This window comes from Nyctibius grandis, chromosome 3 (assembly GCF_013368605.1).
Source record: "Nyctibius grandis isolate bNycGra1 chromosome 3, bNycGra1.pri, whole genome shotgun sequence".
Classification (NCBI taxonomy): Eukaryota; Metazoa; Chordata; class Aves; order Nyctibiiformes; family Nyctibiidae; genus Nyctibius; species Nyctibius grandis.
In genome coordinates, this window is record NC_090660.1 from 47,402,970 (window position 1) to 47,428,355 (window position 25,386).

Below are 25,386 nucleotides of genomic sequence, written 5' to 3' on the forward strand. Positions count from 1 at the left end.
GTAATCCTGCTCCGGCAGGGGGATTGGACTAGTTGATCTTTCGAGGTCCCTTCCAATCCCTAACATTCTGTGTGATTCTGTGATTCTGTGATTCTGTATTTAACAATATTTTAATAAAATAATTGTCACACAAAAATTTTATTGAAGACAAGCTTTGACAATATTTCAATAAGTTTGCACATCTGCAGAAAAAGTAGTATTATCAAAGTAACTGTGAATGTTATGATACAACATTCAGAGATCCAATCTGATATTAGATGGTATTAAAACAGAGCTCTATGATGAATTATATTGCAATAAAAATATTCTAATGTATTATTCTTTTTTTGTTATGTCATGCTTTCACTATTTATTTGAAAAAACATTAGAAATTAAAGATATTTTATGGATGAAAATGAAGTTTTATGTTCCATAACAGACTGCTGTCTTGGGTTGTTCTGATATTTTTTACATGAATAAAAAAAACGTTCCTGAGGAATTACACACATTTCTTTCAATGTGTAAAAACTTATGCCAATATTTCTGAAATTATATCAGACATGATATTCCATATAAAGATGGGTCATGCAAAATCTTCCTTCTATAGTCCTGATCTTCCTGTGAGGGGAGGTCCTTTGCAATTGAGAACTGACACCTCAGAAACACTTGCAATGAATCTTCCTATGCAGGAGAAAATATAACTGCCTTGGTTGATGTGTGAGGCACTAAGACTCAGGGTCTAGAAAATAAGTTTAAGTATCTCTGTGAATGAACTCTAATTTATAGGGTATTTTTTTCTGTGCTGTGTATACTTAAGAATGCTGTGCATGTTATCAACAGAGAGTTAGATATTCTTTGCCGTAGCTGATAGCTCTAAGGTAATCTGCCCTGGTGCCCCAATGGGATGGAGAATGAACTACTGATTTGAAATCACAAAACATTCTTTTAGTCACACTGATGGTGAAATTCAACACAGGGGTTGCTCTCACAGAGGGTGCGTATACCTCAGTTGATTTAACCACAACTTGTGGTTAATATGGAGGTCATCACTGGGTAGGTACAGAAGACTGCACTTTCTTTACCATCAGTTTATATTTCAAAGGTATGCTTGTAAAGAAGAAAGAATCAGATTTATTAAATCCCATTTGCTTATGATTTACGGAAAAATTGTTTTTAAAGGCCACATAATCCATGAAGACTATGTTTAGCAATTTAAATGGCAGCCTATTTAATAAATGAGGACTCAGTCTTCTGCACCTTGGCTGATCATGGAAGTATTTTTGTGTCCCTGTCACAAACTTGTCATAATATTAGGGGTAGACAAAAGTATGTTTCACATCAAATCAACATTTCTTCTTTCTCTGTATATGTAACATCCAGATAATACATGTAAATATCTATGAAATTATTTCAGTAACAGATATGTAAGTACTTTCTTTCAGAAAGAAGTGTCCCATTTTGCTAGGCATTAATGTAATTAATGTACAGGAAACAGTTGGGAGCTGCTGATCAAAATACTTTCTGTTGATAACTTGATTTGGTAGATGAGACAAAAAGCTTTTCCCCTTGAAGCTGTTGGCTTAAATAAGTTCAAGGTGAGTACTAGCTTAGGGAAGGCTCCAAAGAAATGCGCAATTTCATTTCTTGTAGAACTCCCACACCATGAAATTCAACATGTCCCTGGTAGAAACGTTTGTATTCCTGACAGTCTTGGCAAAGTAATGAAAAATGGCATGAGCTTGGTTACACACTATTCTTTTCCAACTACAGCCAGCTCTTTGAGCTCAACAAAGAGGACTGCAGTTACCTTACCTGCTCATTTACTTTAGAAGTTACACTTTCTGAAGTCACTCTGTAACTGACTGAACTGCATTTCCGTACATTAATAATTTCGAAATCTGTATTTTCAGCCTTGCCACTCACAAAAGAAAGACAGTATTTAATTAGAAGTAATGCAGGGAACTGCTTTCTAGTAAACACTGTAAATGTCATATAATTTGATATTTTGTTAGAAATAAATATTCTTATTTTGTTATTTTCCCTTTCAATTCATGCTGTACTGATTTGTACTGGTAGTTCTTTTGGTAGTTAGCTATCTAAGGAGAAAAGGGTTTCTGTGCCTGTGGGATTCATCGTTTGCATTAAAAGAGAGGCAAGATTTCATCTTTTTTTTCTGTGGGTGCACATTGGATTTAAGGGCTTTTCAGTTCCCTTTAGTTCTTGTGCTCATCTTTCTTGAAAGTAGCAGGCAGAAGTGATGACATGCCATCATTCTCTCACTACCGAGCCTAATGTTGTAAGTCATATAAAACAAGGAACAAATCTTTTGCTTCTTCTTTCATTCCTTGTTTATACAACAGAGTCATAATCAATGAGTAGTCTGGTCTAAAGAGAAATAATAGCAGCTCCCCAGTGTACCAGACCCATGCAAGATCGAGTGTTGATGTCTTCTGGAAGAATTTCTGTGGTCCTTTTCAGTGTGTTGCAGAATAGGTGCTGCCTTTTAGCCACATACTGGTTCCTGCTCTGATTTCTGACACCTTTAATGCTCTGCACTTTTCAGCTTTCTATTCTCATCCCTCCATGCTTGAACTCAGGAAAAAAAACATTAAATACAAGTATTTCAGGCTTAGGATAAAATTCTCGTTTGAAATAAGGAGCTGTAGGTTAGGAATTCCCTGCACACTGCTTAGCTGCGATTTCAGGGCATGATTAATTTCTCAGTGCAAATCATCAGGCAGACACCCGCAGGGGTTCCTTACTTGTGCTTAAAGCAGAAGATTGAAACAGAGGAATGCTCATTTACAGAAAAGATCGTAATTTTAGTATCGAGATACACCTGCAAATTTTTCTCCATATCAAGACCTACCATTTAGATTTATATGCAGTTTTCTGACATATTCCTTTCAGATGCTGAAGTCTGAGTATCAGAATCTCTAGGAAATGCCATATGCAACCAGAAACCCAGTTTGCAATGGAGTGAAATGCATTGAAATGCAACGTTTTTTCACAAAACTTCACTGCCAGAGCTTTGCCTTACCCTCCCTCGCATTGCTGCTAACCTCTCAGCGGCAACCACACCAGCTGAGATGCACGAAACATTTGCAGCCCGTCATATCTGATGATAATCTTGGCTGTGACATACATCATCATTACCGCTCCGTAAGGCAGGAGGTACCCGCCAGCGCAGCGCGCCCGGGCCCTGCAGGCAGCGAGAGGGGGCGGCCACTCAGTTCCTCGGCCTAACGCTTTGCCCTTTGGGATTTTCCCTTCCGCCCTTACCGGGGTCCGACCCTCCCTCCCTCCCTCCCAGCCCCCGGCGGCCCCGCGGTCCAGCCCGGCCCTCCCCGCCGAGGACGCGCCTCCCCGCGCCGCCGCCAGGTGGCGCCCTGCGCCCGCTCTTGGCGCGGGGCCGCGGCCAGGGCCGGGCGCCGGTCGGGGAGCGGGTCCCGGGCCGGAGAAGCGGTTTATTGAAGGGGGAGCCGCCGCCGCGCGCTGGGCGCCGGGGTGCGGGAGTGCAGGCAGGGGTACGCGGCCTTTCGGGGTGCGGTGCGCAGCCTTACGGCCTGATGTGCCCCGAACAACGTGTCCTTTTCAATTATTATTGTCATTATTAAAGTCTGTGAATTCTAAATGTCTTCCAGTTCATGATGCTGCGCGGCTCGGCCGTAGCGCTGGCCCGTAAGCTCTAACGTGTAGGTGGCATGTTTGTACCGGGGTGTTTCAGCCCGACGGGTTTAAGTAGAAATAAAGGGGAACGAAGGGGTACAGCTTTTCCCAGCCGCCGCTGAGACCCTGCGGTGAGGCGCCCGGCGTGGTCGTCCCGGTGGGAGCCCCGAGCCTCGCCGCGTCTGCCCGCGGTGTGTCAGGGTGCGGGGCCGATATGCGGGTCCGGGACGCGATGTGCTCAGCCAGGGCAGGGGCTGGGATGCAGGGGCGCGGGGTGTGCCGGGGCCGCGCTCCGCTTCTCTCCCGGCGTCTGAATCCCTGCCGGGTGCGAGTGTGTGTGTGTGTGTGTGTGTGTGAAGAGGGGAGGAGGGAGGAAGCGGGGTGGTGGTGGTAGCAGCTGGAGGGGGGGGATTATTGGCAATGGGCGGGAGAGAAAAGAGGCAACTCCTGTTTCCTTTTCTTTCTGCCAGCGCAATCTCGGCTCATTTTCTCTAAGCTATACAAGTTCACGGACGAGCTACCTAGCCAGCCCTCCTCTCCCGTCATGGACCTCCCAGGTAAAAAAGCCGTTCCCCTCCCCGCCGGCTGTTCCTTTTGCAAAATACGATTTTAAATGATAACAATAACAAGATGTGGGGTTAGGGCAGCAGGAGAGATGCCTCGGGGGAAGTTTAGGGGGGATCTCCCAGCAGCGAGATCTCAGGGTGTTCTGGTGAGCGGGGAAAACTGAGATGCAACTTCCCAGGGAGGCGCCGGGTGAGGTTTTGCATCCTGCGATGTGTGTGCATGCCGGGGTGGGAGCCGGAGGGTGTCTGAGCCGGCCGCTTCCTTCCCGAGAGTTTAGGGAGCCGCCGGGATCGACGGCAGTGAGGGTAGCCTGCCCTGAGGGGGACAAAGGGTTGGGAAGTACAAGCCGGTGACCAAGCGCAGGAGCCCCCCGGGCGGGGAGGAGGGCGGTGGCGGCTCCCAGAGCCCGGCCGGAGCAGCGCTGCGGCGGGGGCGCGGGCTCCGGGGTGCCCCAGACCGCCGCGAACCCTAGGGATAGCGGGGCAGCTCCAGCGAGGGGGACAGGGGACATTAGCAACAATCGCAATAATAAAATCTCCTTCCATAGTGGCTGGGGCTTTAAGGAGACAGGCATAAACCCGGCTCGCAGATGTAGTAAAAAGTGGGGCCGTGGGAACTAGCCGGGTTTTGGTGCCTCCGTCGGCTGTGGGGGTGGAAAGGGACAGTCCGAGGCGCCCGCAGGGTGCTTCACCGTGGGCTCAGGGACGAAACCGGCCGCGTTGCCCCCCTCCCGCCTCAAAATACGTCTGGGGCTGCGGGACCCCCCCGTTGCTGGCGACGGAAGAGAAGATGCGAGGAGACGCCGGGCAGCGAGGTCTCTCCCAGACCTGTTGTGCCGGCGGGGTGCTGCCGGGCGCCGTGGTGCCCGGCTCCCGCCTGCCCGCTCGCGCTGCTTCACCGCCGCCTTTGCCCTTGCCAGGCTGCTGCGCGCCGCCCGCCCTCTGAGGAGGCTCCTTCGCCCGCGCGGAGGAGGAGGAGGAGGCGGAGGAAGAGGAGGCGGAGGAGGAGAAGGGGAGGAAGGCGCGGCCCCAGCCGCCGCTGCCCAGCCGCCGTCCCACAGAGCGCTGGCCGCAGGGCGCCGCGGCGGCAGCAGGCGCGCAGCCCCCTCCGCCTCCCCGCGGCCGCCCGCCCGCGGCGGCGCGGGGCGCCCGCATGGCGGCGGAGAGCCGGAGCGGCGACGGTGCGGCGCTGGGCATGGGGCGGCGGCGGCGGGGGGCGCTGCCGGAGCCGGCGGGCGGCTGCTGCTGCTCCCTGGCGGCGGCGCTGCCGCTGCTGCTGCTGCTGCTGCCCGCCGGGTGCCCGGTGCGGGCGCAGAACGACACGGAGCCCATCGTCCTGGAGGGGAAGTGCCTGGTGGTGTGCGACTCCAGCCCCTCGGCCGACGGCGCCATCACCTCCTCCCTGGGGATCTCGGTGCGCTCGGGCAGCGCCAAGGTGGCCTTCTCGGCCACCCGCAGCACCAACCACGAGCCCTCCGAGATGAGCAACCGCACCATGACCATCTACTTCGACCAGGTCAGACGACACCTGCTTTGCCTTCGCTGGCCCCCCCCACCCCCGCGCCGGCCAGCCCCTCACCTCCCTGCGCGGGCATCCCCGCCCCTAGCCCCCCGTGACTGCACGCTTATTTTCGTTCTTGCTCCCTTTCCATCTTTTAATCCTGACCCACCCGCTCAATAGCAATTTCACAGCTCAACTCCCCAGAAAGAGTTTGGGAAGTTCTTTTAGGTGGGTGCGGGGCTTTCCTGGGGTGGTGGTGGGGTGAGAAGGGGGCGACGCTGACTTCTTGTCCGGTCCCATCGCTAGTACGGAGAGGGCTTTAACGCGTGAGTTTGTGCCTCGGACGCTTGCAGGGCCGCCCTGCAGCCGAGGATTGCCCCGGGCAGTCAGGGACAACCCGAGGGGAAGGGTGTGCATCCTCCCTTCGGTGCTCCGTCGGAAATGCTGATTTTCAAGCCGAGGGAAGGACAGAGATTTACCGATGGGGAGTCGCCAGACCTGCCTGTTCCGAGCGCATTTGGCAATGTTACATCATGTGTCAGGGGGAGGGACGGCTGAGGAAGAACAGGGTGTTTCCCGCGTTATCCAACGAGGCGAACGATGTCCCCAGTGGGTTATAACGGAGCGGTGTTATCCTGCACGGCATACGCCGGGCAGGGCAGCGTACAGCCCGGCGTGGTCGTCGTGCCCCTTCCCCGCCGCACTGCTTGCCTCCCGGATCCCATGCCCCATCCTTCCGCTTAATTTTTGCGATGACATTTACTCTTTTTCTACCGCCTCTGACTCCTGAAGTAGTATTGCAGAGTCAGCCAAAATTAGCACACGCAAACTGTTTTCTCGGTTTTTTGTCCCTATCTATCTGTCCGCCTGTCACTCATCTGTCTACCTGTCCCTCCTAATGAGTTTGCAGAGCTATTCTTCGCGTACAAGATCTTATAAAGTCAGATCAGTAGAGGGAAAAAAAAAAAGACCTTGCTTCATGTATGGCGTATTTTAGTCGCTTTACCCCGCAATGCTCAGTTCTCAGGAGTTTGAAGGCGTTCCTCCCTCGGTGCTCCCACAATAGCGGATTTTTTTTTTTTTTTTTTGTCCTTTCTTGGAAACAATATGGTTTGTCTGTTTGGGAGGAAAGGGTCGGGATTTTTTTGAGTTTTGTTTTTGTTTTTATTTCATCCTGCTTTGTATTTTTCTTCATTAAAACAGAGGTTGTAGCTCGCAAAGCTGAGCGTAGCCGGGGCGCCCCGGGGGCGGACACGGCAGAGCAGCCGGCTCGGGCTCACCCGCTCGCCGCAGGCGATCGCAACGGGCCCGCGGGTTCTTCTCCCCTCGTTACCTGTGACTTTTGAGCCAAAACAGGCTGCCCGTGGCTGGAGCCTGGAAAGGGAGCGAGCAGTTGAGCCGGGGCCGGATCTCCATCAAATCGGTGGGCTCCGCACCGCCAGCATCTGCGGGGGCTGGATGCGGCCGCCGCTTCCGAGTGGAGCTTTGCACATCTGCCGGAGGGCTCAACTCTTTCTCTTTTTTCTTTGTGTCAAAAGACATTGAAATATATAGCAAGTTAAGATTGTTGTCGAGGAGGAGGAGCAGGCCCACCTCTGCTGCCCGAGGAGGGTGCGGGGCAGCCGGCACAGCCCTCCAGAGGGACAGAGATAGGAGCTGGCAGATGTTGCTGGTGCTGAGCATCCTCTCTCCTCCTTCGCCCCTCTCTGCAGTACAATTTTAGTTCTGTACCCTATTAAACTCGAGGGCAGGTCTGGTTTCAGTAGTGCCAGCTAAAAACCCATACATTTGCATCATGAGTTGGTGAGTTCAGGTTTTTTTTCCCTCGGTTCTTTTCCCTCCCTCCTTTCCCCCCTCCACCCCTCCGCTTCTGCCACCTTTGCTTTATTGACAGTGCAGTGTGGACATTTGCACTTCATCTAATAGGCTTTGGGGATCATCTTTGCGTAACTAAATCGTTTTATGAACTGCGAGGCTTTTTAAATGCCTCTGTAACTTGGCTCCTTTCCCCTGCAGTGCACTTTTAATTGTGCTGCAAATGCCATTTCCACTACGCTTTGTGTTGAGGTCTTAGAGCTCGTATCAGATTTTCACTGGCACTTTTCTAAGGTGGGGTCTGATTTCTCTCTTTCTTTCTCTCTCTCCTTTTTGTTTTGTTTTGTTTGTTTGTTTACTTTCCAGGTATTAGTTAATATTGGCAACCATTTTGACCTTGCTTCCAGTATATTTGTAGCACCAAGAAAAGGGATATATAGTTTCAGTTTCCACGTGGTCAAGGTCTATAACAGACAAACCATCCAGGTGGGTTGTGATCTAAAGAAGATGCTGTCTTTTCTTTTTTCCAAGTGCTCATTTGTAGACACTAAGGTGCATTTACAAAACCAGTAAATGAAAAACGAGACTGTAGGTTATTTTAGTTAAAGGTGTCGGCATGCATGACAGAAATCACGCATTGCCTTAGCTTAATTCAGCCCTCTTTCTAACCTGCATAAAAGTTCAGTGATGTGCACAGGACAAAAAAGTCACTGAGAGTATTGAGAAAACTCAGGTTCTCTCTCTTTGCACTTTTTAGGTAAGCTTAATGCAAAACGGCTACCCAGTGATTTCAGCTTTTGCAGGGGATCAGGACGTCACCAGAGAAGCAGCCAGCAATGGGGTCTTGCTCCACATGGAAAGAGAAGACAAAGTGCATCTCAAACTGGAAAGGGGTAACCTCATGGGAGGGTGGAAATATTCAACCTTTTCCGGCTTCTTAGTCTTTCCACTATAAAAGAAGGCCAAATAGGAGACAGGAGCCGGAGCAAGGATTTGATCGTTAACAATACCCTGAACTTGGCAGCACATGACAATATTTCCCGTCACCCCGTCAGACTGTCACAGTAGAAGAATGATAACCTTCTAAACCAACATTTGCTTTGAATATTGACAATTCCTCGGGAACCTGCGCCTCTAATTAGTTTTAGACGACAGTGATCTTTAGGAGAAACGAAATTATCGACCTGAGCAATTTGTACCTGTGATTGTAAAGTCAATTTTGGATTTTATTGTTGGGGTCATTGACTTTCTTATTCTTTTTTATTTTTTCCTCTCTTTCTTTTTTTCCTCTTTTTCTTTCTCTTGTTGTTGTCCCAATGAGACAAATAACTCGGACCACACAATTGCTTTGTCAAAGGCTCGCTCCAGAGCCAGAAGAATGAAGTGTTCAGCCCAGTGAGGTGTTCTTTCCATGCTTTATTTCTTTGTGTTGTATAGCCTTAAGGAAAAAGAAAAAAAAAAAAGAAAAAAAAATAGAATGGCTTCAGTCTCAGTCCTGTATTTTTCTGGGGGAGGGGGATTCTGGACATTACTGTGTCAAGAAGTGCTTTATCCAGTGAAGCAAAATTTGCACGATTGGAACCTTATTTGTTTTGTGTTGTTCGTGTTTTTCATCGACTTTTTCTTTTTCCTGACTTTTGTTTGTGTGTGCTAAAAATGTAAGCTAGATTGATCAATAAGACAAAACAAAGCACATATATACCCTGTAGCTCTAAGTAAAGCTAACCAGTGAACAATTCTATCTGCACTTTCCAGCTGATCTTTATAGACCTATTTAGAGAGAGAGAAAGAGAGAGAAAGAGCAAGAGAGCTACATGATCCTTCAATTACAATCTGGAAACTGGTAGAGGAACTGACATTTCTGAATGGTCCTGACATTTCTAGAAGCAACAATGGAGGCTTTGAATATATTCTCTGCCCATATTCTAAAATATATCCTTTCTTTACATTACCAAGCATATTTTGGGTGCTTTTATCTGATATTTATTAGATGTATTTTTCCACTAATGCTTGAGTACACATTGTGGGAGCACAGAGAGATGGCAGAGCAAACTCTTCCTCTTCCAAATTAAATAATTTCATCTCCACTTGACCTGTTCGTGGCAAGTATTGGAGGAGGTGCCGCTAGCATCTTTGACAGCCTTTGACAGGGGCCTCAGAGGATCAGCAGATGCACCAGAATTTGCACAGGTGCCGTGCATTTATTAGCTGTGTGTGCTCTTCCCAGTACAAATGGCCTCAGAGTTCTGAGAGTGGACTGACATTGATAGAGGAGGTTAGGAAAAGTTATTACCCTAGTCGACAAGAGGTAAAATATCAAGCTAACATCAAATGCATCCTTTGCCTCATTCTCAATAAACAAATCTTGTTTCTTCACTATTTTTATGAAGGTTGGTATATTAGACAGTGTGCTGAGGAAAATCTTACTTGACAAAATCCAGGAGGACTGTTTATATTATTTGATATGATTTTCATTTTCTTTTATTTAATTTGAAATATTTAATCTTGCTATTATTCCCACAAGGGTGGATGTGTATAAGAATTTATTTTTGTCAAATTTACTCCTCTGCCACAAACAAATATAATGCAAAGACATTTGCAGCAAATCGGTGGTAGCTATGTTGTATTTCAAAATTATGGTGGACATGTCATTTTCATTGTAAATTTATCATTAAAGGGACAAAGTAAATTAAAGTAATATATTCTTAAAAAAATCCCATCTGTGTTGCTTATGATACCTCAGATTACTAAAACATAAGCCAATTTAATATTTTCATGTATTTTCATCATTGATGCTCTTTGCTTTGACGTTTCACTTTGCTGGTTACTGAATGAATGGGTTTCAGGTTTTGTTTTTTAATGGATTGCATTTTCTGGTTCCTCTTTATGCATTGGCATGACTGCAATGTTTCTAGTTGCAAAGTATCACAGGGCTATGTTTAAATACATGAAAAAAAAACTGAGTCAGCAGCAACCTTTTTCTATTAAAATACAAAAATAGTTATGAAAAGAGTTGTTTTAATGGGAGATATTGTAAAACTTTTTAAATATGTGTTTTCATGTTTAAAACTTGATCGTGTCTCTCAAGAAAATAGGTACTGAGGTGGGTTCAAGTCCCAAGTTTTCAATTTCTATTACATTTCCTCAGTCTTATTTTGAAATTCTGCCTACCATAATCGCTTTCAGTTGTCCTGTTTATCTCAGTTCATCTGCATTGAATACGGCAATGACATCTTAGTTCTGGCTCTCTCCTAAACCAAATGAGGCCAATGACAAGGTTTCCTTGAATATATTCTTGGAAGTTTCTTAAGCCACTGAAGCTGCAGAATCTGAGTATCCCACTTATGTACTCAAGTTCAGTAATTCTGACCATGCTTATATTATAAAGCTGAATATGTGTATATGATAACCAACCTTCCTCTGAATTTAAAGAAGGTCTCTAATATACTGCCTCTCTCCCTCTTCCACTCATGTGTCCTTCATGCTAAGCTATAGAGTCAGGACTGTTATATAAACAGTTAAATGGAAACTGAACAGTAAATTCTTATTGTATACCAATTACAAGCATGGTGCTTTTTTTTAAATGTTCTTTGCAATATTTATTCCTTTTCCCTTTTTACTTAATTTTGTATCTGAGTGTGAGAAGGTGCAATCTACTTGTCATTGGAAACAGTAGACATTTTATATACATACAAGGTGTGGATATCCCGATATGTTAGAGGGGGAAAATGTACAACAGCAGCACCGTAGAATGCAACAAGAAATATTATGTTAGACCACTTAAAAGAGCCTCCCAGCACATTAAGAGTAAGCTTACCTAAAGTCATTTATAGAAATAAATTGATTGGGTAACATTCAGAGTTGGTGTAAACTTAATGTTGAGGTGCACCATGGGAGTTAATAAAACAGATATGGTAGTGAAGCAGGCCAATGGCACAATAATGGCTCTGGTTCCTGTGGGAGTAATAACACAATATTCCTTCCAACAGCTTTCAAACTTTCTCCTAAGCTGCTGTGTAACACAATTATAAGAAAACACTGTATGTTTGACTGTTTGCCTTCCAGGGACCAGTTGTGACCCTCCACTTGAGTGTCTTTGGGAGCTACTTTAGTGTTCCTTCAGCATACTTTTGGCGGGGTAGAAACCAGGACCTATATTAGGAATTATAAATACTCATCATATACTTTGTTGCCTTCTAGGTTTATGAGTTTTGTTTCCATAGTTTGAATGCAATCTTGCAAAAGACTGTGTGCCCTTGCCTCCCCCTGAGGCAGTGGGTGTGATGGATGTGCAGCATCTCTCATTACTGATCAGCATCTTGCAAGCTGGATCTGTTTACTTTGAGTGGGAGGAGGAGAGAGACAGAGAGAGTGAAACTAAGGAGCTGTTTAGAAGTTACGTTGTGTTTGTTGGCTGTGACTTTTTTAACTTTTAAACAGAACATTTTGGTTTTATTAGCCAAATTTGTATTTTGGACAATGTCAAAGTAGAAGATAGGCTAAAAGGGCTTTTTTACTGAAGGAGTTATTCAGAAATAGCTGAAAGTGGTTTCATGTCCTCATAATGTGACATTCAATTCTGGAATAGGCAGGGTCACAGGTAGCATTGTTTAAAAGTAGCTGTTACAATTAATACTCTGCTTCAGTCCAGCATAACTTTCTCATGTTAACAAGCACTCAAAAATCAGTGTCACTAATATGCTTCATAATTTTCATGGGTAATGACTTGTCAGCTAAAGTCCATTAAGCAGTTATACATAACTAAAGAAAAACAATTGATTCATCTGGTTTTATTTATTGTTGAAAGGCCAGGGAATGTCACTGAGGCTATGCATAGTTCTAGATTTGGAACCACACACTGTCTTGAACAATTGTTCCAGGATCATGTTTGATGAGATGTGTCCTGCCCATTTTTAATCACGGTGGTAAATAATGGTTTATTGTAAAATTCTAATTTTCTTGATGGAGCAGATTCTTTTATTTGACTTGTCTTCATCTGTCAGAATGCTCAAAACAGAACTTTATGATTGCTGGCCACCTGCTAACTAGATCACATTATCAAGTTATAAAATCTTGAGAATTATTTATATCCATGGTGGCTGTAGTTAGACATAGACTAGGTGGCTGGCCAAATGATAGGCAAACCTTTTGATCAGCTGCTTATATAATCAAGTATCAGCAAAATTCAAGTGCTCCGTAGTAAAATAAATGTATTGTCATTTCAACAAAGAAGTTAATCATAGTTGTTTTACTTTACTAAAATCAATTCCTCTATAGAGGAGCTAATGAAAAACATCAATAGCATTTGGCCTGAATTGTAGGGTTTGGATTTTGGTCATGATCTATTACTACGTTTACTTTAAAAATCAGTGCAAACCTCTAGTTAGCACAATAATCATTCTTCAGTTTAAATGTATTTCAACACTAATCATGATTCTGATAATGTAATCAAAATCCTACAAATATGATTTGAAAGCTTGTTTTAAATCCCTTTTCAAAACAGTAATGTTTCAGGTCTGATCGAACATAATCATCTAGCTGACCTTTTTTCTTATTAGCCGTTATCAATAAAATCCAAAGACTGCTAATTGTATTTTACATCATTTAAGTGTAATAATGAAAATACATTTACATACCAAGTGTATCTAACATACCACATTTCTTCCTAGGTAATATACATTAAAGTATTTTGTGAATCCCCTCTGCATTTCATCAGCAAAATAAAGGTGCCTAAATTGCTTGGACTCTGCAGATCACATACCACAGATAATATACATAATGGCCTAGCAAATGGAGAAGCAAATAATAAGTACTAATATGAATTCAGCATTAAAAAGAAAATCTGTATCAACAGAGAACAGAAATTCAGGTCGTATAGACAAATACTCCAAAACTCAGAAAATATTAAAGTTAAGTTTTTAAACTAATGTTTACTGACTGATACTACTTCCATTGTAATAATGAAGTGTGATTTTTACTATAGGAATCTAAAAAAGAGTTTAAATTATTTTGTGACATCAGCTGTATTAAAAAACTTTTGTTCAGAGTATAGATATAATGACTCAACAGAAACATAAGTTCATCAGTTAGTAATTAGTAGTTATTATGCAACATTCTCATTACGCCTGGTGTATTTCAATTAATTGAAACTACTTCTTTGAAATGCTTTTATTTCTGTGTGTGTGAATACACGCACAAGTGCATACATGTACACATGCACATAAAACATACTTTTCTAGCTAGGAATGAACAGACAGAGAGTTGACTTTTTTCTTACATAATTTGGCTTTCCTTTTTCCAAAGCATTACCCCAACAAATTAATTGTTATTTTATTTATTATCATTCTAAACCTTAAACTGTTTATTGTTGGTTACATCCAAAAGTACACTGAGTAATAGCAAATGGCAGTATACATTTCGGTGCTGAGAGCAACCACAGTTTAGGTAATATTAGGGTAAAGTGAAGCATAGAGTTGTTGATAGAAGACTTTCATTACCTCAGTACTGTTGAAAGCTTTTGTGACAAGTGAACCTATAGTGCTGTGTGGGAATTGCTTCAAAACTGATAGACAGGGAGATATCACAGACCGGAGGTTCAGTTTGTGCTTCTGTTGACACTGGATGGGAAACCTGCGATACATATTACAACTGAAAGAAAATATGTCCCTATACTTAGATGTTTAGCAACAATAATCCTTATATGCTGACTTAATTTTGGTTTGGTGACTGTTTTCTGTATAGAGATGCATTGTATGGTCACATGTCAGCACTAAGAATACAGTGACTTCAGTAGAGAAAGGACAAAGGGTTTTCCAACTTTGTTCACTAGGAGAAATAACCTAGCACAGGACTTATGTCGCTCCTATAGGCTTTTGTGCCTGAGAAAATGCATAAGAATTTTTAAAAGTGTCTTTCAAGTTCTCTTAAATTATTTATCATTACCAACAGCAGAATTTTCTCAGCCTTGTTCGTAATAGTATGACTGGGAGTATTTTAGGATGGAGTTTAAATAGATATAGTTAGACTCTCTAACAGCTGGCTTCTTCCCTATCCTAACTAATCACAGAATCACAGAATCACAGAATCACAGAATCACAGAATCACAGAATCACAGAATCACAGAATCACAGAATCACAGAATCACAGAATCACAGAATCACAGAATCACAGAATCACAGAATCACAGAATCACAGAATCACAGAATCACAGAATGTTAGGGATTGGAAGGGACCTCGAAAGATCATCTAGTCCAATCCCCCTGCCGGAGCAGGATTACCTAGACCATATCACACAGCAACACGTCCAGGCGGGTTTTGAATGTCTCCAGAGAAGGAGACTCCACAACCTCTCTGGGCAGCCTGTTCCAGTGTTCGGTCACCCTCACCGTGAAGAAGTTTTTCCTCATATTTATGCGGAACCTCCTGTGCTCCAGCTTGCACCCATTGCCCCTTGTCCTGTCAAGGGATGTCACTGAGAAGAGCCTGGCTCCATCCTCATGACAATTGCCCTTTACAGATTTATAAACATTAATGAGGTCACCCCTCAGTCTCCTCTTCTCTAAGCTAAAGAGACCCAGCTCCCTCAGCCTCTCCTCATAAGGGAGATGTTCCACTCCCTTAATCACCTTTGTGGTTCTGCGCTGGACTCTCTCTAGCAGTTCCCTGTCCTTCTTGAGCTAAGGGGCCCAGAACTGGACACAATATTCCAGATGCGGCCTCACCAGGGCAGAGTAGAGGGGGAGGAGAACCTCTCTTGACCTGCTAACCACACCCCTTCTAATACACCCCAGGAAGCCATTGGCCTTCTTGGCCACAAGGGCACACTGCTGGCTCATGGTCATCCTGCTGTCTACTAGGACCCCCAGGTCCCTTTTCCCTATGCTGCTCTCCAACAGGTCTGTCCCCAACTTGTACTCATACATGAGGTTGTTCTTGCCTAGATGCAGGACTCTACACTTGCCCTTGTTATATTTCATTAAATTTCTCCCCGCCCAACTCTCCAGCCTGTCCAGGTCTCTCTGAATGGCAGCACAGCCTTCCGGTGTGTCAGCCACTCCTCCCAGTTTTGTGTCATCAGCGAACTTGCTGACAGTGCACTCTATTCCCTCATCCAAGTCATTAATGAATATATTGAATAGTACTGGTCCCAGTACCGACCCTTGAGGGACTCCGCTAGACACAGGCCTCCAACTGGACGCTGTCCCATTGACCACCACTCTCTGGCTTCTTTCCTTCAGCCAGTTTACAATCCACCTCACTACCCGATCATCCAGACCACACTTCCTCAGTTTAGCTGCGAGGATGCTGTGGGAGACCGTGTCAAACGCCTTACTGAAATCGAGATAGACCACATCCACAGCTTTACCATCACGTATCCACCGGGTTACGTCCTCATACCTCATTTCTGGAGAGCTGTGTGTTCTCTTTAGACTTTATAATCTCTCTAGATACAACTGTCCCTTAATCCTGACTGTCTAGTAAAACTGGTTTTCCCTAATTACTTCACCTATGTAGGGAAAGCATCCATTTTTCTTCTTCTTTGCAATGGTTTCTATTGTTTTCTTACACTACATGGACTGTGCTAAAACTATCCAGTAGAAAAAACGAGATTCCCACTGCACTAAGATGCTTTCTCTTCTCCTGCCCTCTCTTACCCTTTCATTCATATTTGAAAGGCTCCTAATATTGAAATTTTTAAGAGTATTTTTAAAAATAATGCTTTTACATTCAGCTTGTCATTCATAACTGTGTGAAACCTTGTTCATGCAAAATGATGACAGCTTTAGTCAGCTTCTCGCAAGTTATCTCATCCCTCAGTTCTGCAGCCAGAACTCTCAGTTCGGAGAACCCAGTCTAGTTAAGAAAAAATAGAACTCTGAATAAATTATTAAAAAAATAAAATTTGGTCTGTATATGAATCAGTGATTTCTGGTAAATGTTTTGATCCCATTCAGTCTGTTCTCCCAGAGAGCATGATTTGCATAACCAAGTGACTTGGCACCTCTGTTTTCTTAAATCCCATTAAAATATCCCTATGAATGGGATACTAGGAATCTCCCCCCCCCCTTTTTTTTTTTTTTTTTTTTTTTTTTTTTTTTTACAGCCCATATGGAAAATACAGACCCTCTTATAGAAGTGTTAGAGCATTGGACTGGAGTGAGAAACCAGATTTGCAAATACCTGAGTGATCTTTTAACATGAACACCTTGTGAGAAAGAGAGAACAGTCTGCAGGAATTGGAGGGGAAGGGAAGAAACCCTCCTAGCAAACAGAAATGTTGCTAACTATTCTTTGTACCCATACCAACCTCAAATTATATGGGTACATGTATGCACGTACATGTGTGAACCATGGCTAAAAGTGACAAACATTTGTATGTAAAACACTTTCCCAAAGTTCTCACTTTGATGCAATTTACAAAATTACATGAAAATATGTATGCCATTTATGTGGGATTAAACATGCACATGTTATTAGTGATTGTACCAAACTGTTCATAAGGACAGTGGCTCAATACAGGTATATTACACAGCGTATTCCACTCAAGCATGGAATGATGCACTATGTAACAACTATCTAAGCTATTCCTGATCAAACTTTACAAAATTATCTCCACAGAGCTACAAGAGTCAGAGATCAGAGCGCAGCTAATACATTTCAGACGAGTGGACACATGATAAAAAGTGAGATTAACATTTCGGTATTTCTCCCTTCCCCTCAGTCAAGAAGTAGCTTACCTCCTGAAAACAAAAATGGAACCCACATGCTCTATATAGCATGATCTAATTTTTACTGGGAGTAAAAAGAGCCTTGCATATTTGCCTCTGTGTCCAGATCCTCTCTAAGGGGTTTGCCCATCACGTGCTTTTTACTTGTGCGTTAATGGTTTTCAGAGCTTTATAGGTTACGTATGAGCTAAATGATTGAAAGTTGATTTGCAAGTGTACTTTAGCATGTTAAGCCCATAAGCAGCAGGCTTTCTTACCACACTACTGATTGTCAGCTTTACTGTAAATAAGGCTTAAAGTATCTACATCATGCTTAGAAAGAGACAGGCTCAGGATATCTGTTGGATATAGGCTGTACTGCTGTACTCTATCCATGCCCAAGGCAGCCAGGTGCAGTGAAAGACAACTTCAGGCAAGATTTAATTGGCATGGCAAAGTACAGGGTCCGTATCTCAAGAGTACTCTGATGCTGAACCAAAGATTGCAAATCAGTGTATGTTTTCTTGCAAACAGTATACATGGTGAATGAATCTGGACTGGAAAAGAAGTTCCCAGCTATATATAACTGCTCAATAATATAGATTTAATGATCTATTGAAAAAATCTCCATAGGCTCTTGGGCAACTTAGCATCTTGATGTTCTTCTACTGGACTTACTCCCCAGTGTCACTGCCTTTCCTGTACTAGGAAACCAATGCTGGGCACAATACTCCAGATATGGTAACAAGTGCCAAATACAGAGGATCTTGATCTGCTGGCTACGCTCTTGCTAATACATCTAACTGTGCAATAAACCTTCAATGCTTCAAGGCTGAGCTGCTGACTGATGTTCAACTTGTTACCCCAGGATCTCCATTTTTCTTTTTGCAAAACTTATGTCTATCCAGTCAGCCCCAGGCAACACTGCTGCATGGGGATATTTCATCCCAGGTTTAGGACCTTCTACTTACCATTGTTGAACTTCATGACTTTCTGTCAGCCCAGTCTGTCAAAGTCCCACTGAACAGCAGCCCTGTTGTTTACGATATCATTTTCTTCCTCTAAGTTTGGTTTCATCCACAGACTTGCTGAGGGTGCATTTTGCCCTGTCATCCAGGTAGCTAATGAAGATATTAAAAGGTAGCAGCCCTAGTACTCACCTGTGTCACGGTTTAAAGCTGGGCCAGCTATTAACCCAGTGGCAGATGCTCTCTGTTAACCCTCCCCCCCCACACCCAAAGGGAAAGGGGAGAAAGACTTATGGGTTGGAAAATTAAAACAGTTTTAATAAACTATAGTAATGAAAAAGAGTATAATAAGAATAATAGAAATAATCAAATATATACAAATATATACAAAACCAAGATCGAGAGCTTAGAAATCCTCCTCAAGCAGAGTTACTCCCCCCCAGCACAGGCAGAGGGGAAAATGCAGTAGCTCCCCCTACCATCACACCTGCAGGCTTTTAACTGGAGAATTGGCAAAGCTGGTACCAATCAGTGGGAGACAGGAGAGCCCCTCCCTCCTGGGCCCCACCTCCAGGAGGCAGTGGGTTAGTGATAAATAGGAAAGTGAGAATGACATGTATGGGATGGAATACCTCGTTGGTCAATCTTGGGTCACCTGCCCTGTCTGCTCCTCCCTGCAGGTGCGACCCCCCTTTGGCTCTTCACTTGTAAGCAGTGAGGAATTTAGCAGTGACCTTGGTTTCTCTAAGACTAATTGTCCTGGTTTGGGCCAAACCAGGACAACCTGTGAGGAAAGCCTCTAGTAACCATCTGGCAAATGGATTTCAAACTACTACTTATTACCCTTTGAGTCTCCTGATCCAACCAGTTTTCCATCCATCTTGTAGTATATGCATCCACTTCATACCTCTTTAGCTTGACTGCAAAGATACAATGGGAGACAACGTCAAAAGCCATGACAAAGTCACGGTAAATAGCATGCCCTGTCCACCAAGCCTGTCATCAGAGAGGGCAATTAGGCTGGTCAGGCATGATTTTCCCTTTTTAAATCCATTGTGGTTGTTCCCATTCATCTTCTTGTCATTCATGTGCCTATGAATGACTTCCAAATGCGGATTTTCTTCATAATCTTTCAGGAGACTGAAGTGAGGCTGACCAGCCTCTAATGTCCCAGATCCTCTTTTCACTGCTCTTGAAGAGTGATGTGACACTTTATATTCTCTAGTCACTAGGGACCTCTCCTGGTCACTCCGTTTTTGAAAGGTGACTTCGGCCAAGCTCCCTCATCGACATCAGATGTATCTCACGTGGTCTCGTGAACTGCTGTATAATCAGTTTATTTGCTCAATTGACCCTTAACTAATCTTTCCCTACTGTAGGCTGTACCTCAGTCTCCCAGACTTTTCTGCCACTAGGCACAGAGACCTGGAAAGCCAAAGGGCATATCTCATCAGTAAAGAGCTTGACAAACAAAGCTTTGAATGCTGCAATCCCTTCCATATCCTCATCACAAGATCCCATAGTCTTTCTGTTAATACACTTACAGAGGTCTTTATTTTTGCCATTCACATTCCTTGCCAATTTCAATTGCAGCAGAGTTTTATCTTTCCTAATTCCGTGCCCAATCAATATTTTTAATCTTCTTTCTGATTGCAAGGCTTCTTTCAGTCATCTAAAGAAAGCTGCATCTTATTTTGCCTCTTGATCAGGTCTGTAGCAGAAACCCATCGCAACAGCCTCCTCATTAGCCTCCCTTTGATCCTGACCTATAAACTTTCAACTGGCTTATAGAATATTTCATGGCAAAACTCCATACATTCAAACTGCTGTTCTGCATGGAGTGTAATCTTTCTTCCCCCAATTCCGAACTGGTGCTTCCTAAAGAGCCTGTATGCACCCATTTCAATGCTCTAGTCATGTGAGTTATCCCACCATGCTTCTGTAGCCCTGCAACTGCTCATGACTTCTAATTCCTCTATTTTTTTTTCTCATACTGGAGGAGTTCATGTCCAGGGACTTGAGATAGGCCCCAAGTTGTGCTGTTTTCTTAGGGACTGTGTGAGAACCTTCGCTATCGCGTTGTGACCCAGGCTCCTTGCCCCCTGTTCCACTTCTCTCAGGCTTTGGTCTTCATCCCTTGAAAAATCTTGTTTAAAGGCTCTGTCATTAAGTTGGCAAGCTTGTTTGCAAAAATGCTTTTGTCCCACTTTGTGAGATGGACACAACCATTCCTTAGTCCTGAGAGAGGCTCCTGTGGTCATAGATGTGAAAACCCTTCATGGGATACCAGCCACACAGGCAGGTATTGACATACAGTATACTTCTGCTTCTACCTGAGCCTTTCCCTTTCACTGGAAATTTTGAGGAGACACCACGTACCCTCTCAAGTTCTTCAGGGTCACCTCCTCTTGATACATTCTGGTTTCCCCTGGCCACTGGTACTCACATGGGTGAGTAGCAAGGGGTTATAATCCAGGGGCTGTCTGAGCCTCTGCAATATTTCTACAAAATCCTGGATCCAGAATGCAATCCAGATCTGCTTAGAAACAGGTAATAGGTGAAGACATAAGGATACTGAGCTGGCATCCCCCGTGCTAATTCTTTGAGGCTTGGTGAAAGGAGAGGAAAATTTATTATTATACTCTGTGACATTTAGACAGTATCTCAATGCTTCAGCACCAGCTGATCTGACAATAGAAACAATGATGTACTTTCTTCACTGATATTTTTGCCATCATGTGTCTTTCTAGTGCCTGAAAGTCAGGCAAATATGAAGAAACAGGAATAAGCATATGCCAGAAGAGACAAGAAATGGAATGAAATGACAAATTGAAGAACATGGAAGGCAAGAAAACAGAATTGAATGAAATCAGAGATGCTGTTCAGAAGGTGCTGTTAGTAGGACTGAAAATGAGTTAATGTAGTGATAGGGCACGGGGGAAGGTGTAAACATGGGACAGATCTTGAAATACTGGCATAAGAGTCAGAGTCTAGAATTTTTTTCCAACAGTGGAAAAGAAGGATTTGCAGAAGGAGAGGCTTAGAGCAAAAGTTGTAACAAAATGGAGGGAAAGAGAAAAAAAATACAGAGTGAATAAGGGAACAAATAAATGGGGTTTCAGGGCCTGTAATGCATCTGGTCAGACTACAGTGAGAAATTATGAAATACAAAAATTACCTGGTGAGACAAGAGCATCATAGAGATGTTACAGTCTGATGTGACAGTGGAGCAACATGGTAAAAGGGACGTAGCTTTTACAGATGGTTTCCAAGTCAGAAGAAAAAAAAAATTACTTCACAAAAAAGGGTGAGAGATTTAAGGTTTAATGTGTTTGTCTCAAAAAAATGCATTGCTTCAGGATTCTGAGCACTTTCTTATTTTTCTTTTCTCACTACTATTTATTTCAAGGGTTTTTGTACCCTCTTGCTTTTGTTAACAACCTTTGCATTTATGCTAGTTCCTCTTATTCTCTGCAAATGACTCACCAGTCCTACCAACTGTTGAAAATGTAGCCAGCATGAGTAATCCCCTCTTAACAATACCAGTGGGATGTGAAGGGTGCATTGCTTCCCAAGAATGGGTTTCTTTTCCCGACCTGTCAAAAGATGTCATCAGGCTAGTTTTGGGCCAGCTAGCCTGCCTCTTTCCCCATGTTTCCCTCTGGTGTGCTCAGCACGCTCCTTGGGGGAGTGCCTGCTGTTCCAGAGAGATGGTCGTTCTGTGCTGAGGTTTGCCCAGATCTGGTCGTGTGAAGCTAACGGTCTGGCTAGCTGAAATCCTTCTGTCTCCCAAAAGCTAACTGAAAACAATGGGAAAATAAATGATGCATGTTTTGAGTTCATACTTTTGCTGCTGTTTTTAAAATCTGCTGTAGATTTAGTTGAAATATTTCAGTTTCCACTTTGGGTGTAAAAGAACATATTTTTTCAATACCCTTTCATAGTTTGTTTTTTTTTAAACTTTTTTGGTTTTAGTCTGTGAATTGGGGGTTCAGATAAACACAATAAATTCAAACACTTCCAAAGGAAGAATGTGCTTACTAGGAGCCATCCTAACACACTGCCATGACCCTGAGGTGCTCTGCCTGTCCTTGCCTATCCCTGCCCACCCCAAAGAGCTCCTCCCACCCTTTCCACAGCCCAGGACCCCACTGCAGCCCTCCAGGGCCATCAGCCCCTGCCCCAGTAATGCTGCAGCAGAGCCTGTCTCCAGCTCCCCACAGCCCTGCCCTGCCTGCAGGCCCATGTCCTGGCCCAGCCTTGGACTGTTCCTGTCCCCAGGGAGGTGCCTGATGCCTGGCACTGGGGCTACCCCACAGCTGCCTGGTCCTATCTCGGGCAGGGGAATGGGTGCTGCCCTGATGCCCCATGGGGACTCCCCAGACTTGGGGTGCCTGGCCCCTGGGAGCCACCAGCCCCCTCGGTGCCCAGGCAAACACATTGTTAGGCTAAGGAAAAATGCCGAATATCTCACCCGTTGTTTGTATAATGGTTGTTTCAACCCACATAAATAAGCAGGAAGCCTCTTCCCACCTCTGTGGCCAGCACTTGGCCTACCATACTTTTTCACCAGAAATTGCAGCTCGCTTCCTCAAAAAGAAATTTTGGAAATGTCAGGTATCATTAAATAATCTGGTGCAGTAAACCTGATAGATGAATGCAATCAATAGGTTGTGGCCTAATCTATTCACCAACAGCATAAAGAGGTGCTTCATGCAAGAGTTGCTTCAGCAAGGAAACAAGGTCTATATAGTGAGTTATCTGGTCATTAAAATGCATTCACCCTATGAGGAACTGTCAGATACCCCAGCAACCAGGTTGTCCATAGGTGATCAAGCTTTTTGAACTCTTAAGTTATTATTTACATTTTCTTATTTAGGGAAAAGTGAGGGGTTTTTTTCAGTGGAGCATTTCTGCTGTACAATTTACATGGATCCCTCTACACTTTGGAACACTGATTTATTACTTTTGGGTGCCCTTTTAAGCAATTAATTGATTAATATCTGGTCATACTAACTTGAAATAGTAATTGATACTATTCTCATTTAGTTCAGCTGGGATTTATTTGCCTTCAATCGGAGCAAGGCAGGCCTAGGCACAGCAAGTTGGTATTTGTTTGTTCACTATTGCTGAAATGTCACCATTCCTATAATTGGATTTATACATATTTTAATGTCATTTGATCATCTTGCCAGACTGTACAACATAGCTTATGGTTTTATCGGGTTAGGAACTCCATTTATCCAGTAATCCAGTTACTGAGATAATAATTTGTCTATGTATTAAAGTGCACCTTCCAGAAAAACATATTATGATTATCTCTTCAGTAGATGGCAGTGCTGAGATTAAAACTGTTGGTTGACTAATATGCAAATTCCTGCCTGTTGCGATTTAGGTGTAAAAAGGCTTTTCAGGGCATTCTCTTCTTTAAATCAGGGCTCTAGTTTGCTTGGAATGCTGAAGCTGGGGGCAGATTTATTTCTACTAGCTCAGAAAGTGTAGAAAAATAGATCAAATACAAGTGCAGTCAGTTTGCTCCAGAGATATGCATGACAAGATAAAGCTGTGGAAAACATGTAAATATAAAGCTCCAAAAGTAATTGTTCCTCTACTGTATGTGATATAATCCACTTCAGTTGCTCTCTGTAAAATGGTGTTGCTAGCTGAGTTGCTATAGGGTCTGAATACACAGCTTCTTTGTGGAAGTGTTTTAATTTCACATTCATTAAAATTTATCAGAATCACTGGGGTGTCCTTAGACTTTTGAGAACTTGGCACCATGAAGGACTCTTTTAGTGGGTTCTTGTGATTTCATAATCCATTCCTTAAATTATGATGAAGAACATTTTTCTGCCAGGATGTAATATACAGTTAGGGAGTTCTGATTCCTGGTAAGGTCTAAAATAGAGATTTGTGTTGCAACATGGAGTTTTTTAAAAACAGGATCATTTCTCAGAAGGCAGTTTGACAGCAATCTCTTTAAGGGTCATTCATCTTAATGGCACACATTAGGTAGTTCACATGGAAAACTGCTTAGGAGTACAGAATAACTTCCCATATCATCAGGGCTTTGAGAGAGAATGAAGGCCTCTCCTGGGTTAGGGCTGTCCTTACCTGTATGGACAACAAAAGATGGTTTATTGTGGCAATTAAAATGTGTGGTGGCAGCATGTAATTATTTATCTGTTGGGAAAGTAGACTAGAGAGAAATCTCACAGCTACACAGAAAGCAATGCTGAGTAATGTATTCCAGATCACACACTTAAGATAATAATACTAAACTTATGAGCAGCTAGGAATTCTCAGTTATCTTGATGCTGATGGTACTTGTATTACACAATACCTCAGAGAGGTTATGGAGATAGCACCTAGATCTTCCTTCTCTTTAAACATGGCCCCAAAGAAGGGGAATTTAGTGTTTTCTGTTAGTAGTGGAAAAAAAAAAACATTTCTGTGTCTATGGGAGAACTGGAAGTTTGATCCTATTCAATGGGGCAAACTATTACACATTATAACAAGACAAAAAAAAAAAACCAAAAAATACCTTTCTAACATTTTTCTACTTTAAGAAAGTGGAATTCACTTCTCCAAGATGACTAAAGGTCTGATAACTTGTGAATCTTTTGACAGAAAATTGAAAATATTTTATAATTAAAAATAATAAAATAGTCTTGATATTTATAGTGGCCTGTTTTCCAGAAATTCTGTTTATTAGAAAAAAAAGTTTTACTTGCAGTTAAATCATTTCAGAATGAAAGGAAATATGTTCAAACACAATGAGGTTTAGAAAAAGAATAATTGGCAGTAACTGAAATATGTGTTCCAAAAATGTTGAACGTAAATTGGCAAAGGGACTCCAAACTCTTGTTCTGTTTCAGAGGGACTTGAAGACCTAGGACCCTCCAAGATGCTCTGGAATCCTGGATGTACTATGGAGATGCCTTTCTTGAGCTGAGGGTTTCAGGAGTTCAGTCCCCAGAATCAATAAGCCAGTTTATGACAGGTCTTATAGCACTGTGGAGTCTGCTAATTCTGCAAGTCCATAGATTTATTAGATGCCACAGTAAGGACTCAGTAGCCATTTTTAGGAAACTAAGGGTGTTTCAGTCTGTGCAGCATAGTTGCATTGGCTTACACTAGCTCAGAAACTGTTTTGTTTTAGCTGAGATTTTACTGTCAGA

At 43.3% G+C, this 25,386-nt stretch overlaps 1 protein-coding gene across 2 annotated transcripts; it reads left to right on the forward strand.

The window, feature by feature from the left end:
• The first annotated feature begins 878 nt into the window (after nucleotides 1–878).
• Nucleotides 879–8,485, forward strand: CBLN2 (cerebellin 2 precursor). 2 transcript variants are annotated; one of them, XM_068396918.1, is made up of 4 exons: nucleotides 879–892; nucleotides 5,478–5,730; nucleotides 7,897–8,016; nucleotides 8,288–8,485. In XM_068396918.1, the coding sequence occupies exons 1-4, from the start codon at nucleotides 879–881 to the stop codon at nucleotides 8,483–8,485; spliced, it is 585 nt and encodes a 194-aa protein (XP_068253019.1). The 2 variants fall into 2 exon arrangements, with proteins under 2 accessions (XP_068253019.1, XP_068253018.1); XM_068396917.1 differs by lacking the exon at nucleotides 879–892 and having other exon boundaries at nucleotides 5,395–5,730.
• The last annotated feature ends 16,901 nt before the right edge of the window (nucleotides 8,486–25,386 follow it).

Excerpts from the sequence above, each read along its gene's own strand:
- CBLN2 (XM_068396917.1), top strand. The coding sequence starts at position 5,410 with ATGGGGCGGCGGCGGCGGGGGGCGCTGCCGGAGCCGGCGGGCGGCTGC. Across the intron at positions 5,731-7,896 it reads TGACCATCTACTTCGACCAG|GTATTAGTTAATATTGGCAA; the intron begins GTCAGACGACAC and ends TTTACTTTCCAG. Across the intron at positions 8,017-8,287 it reads ATAACAGACAAACCATCCAG|GTAAGCTTAATGCAAAACGG; the intron begins GTGGGTTGTGAT and ends TGCACTTTTTAG.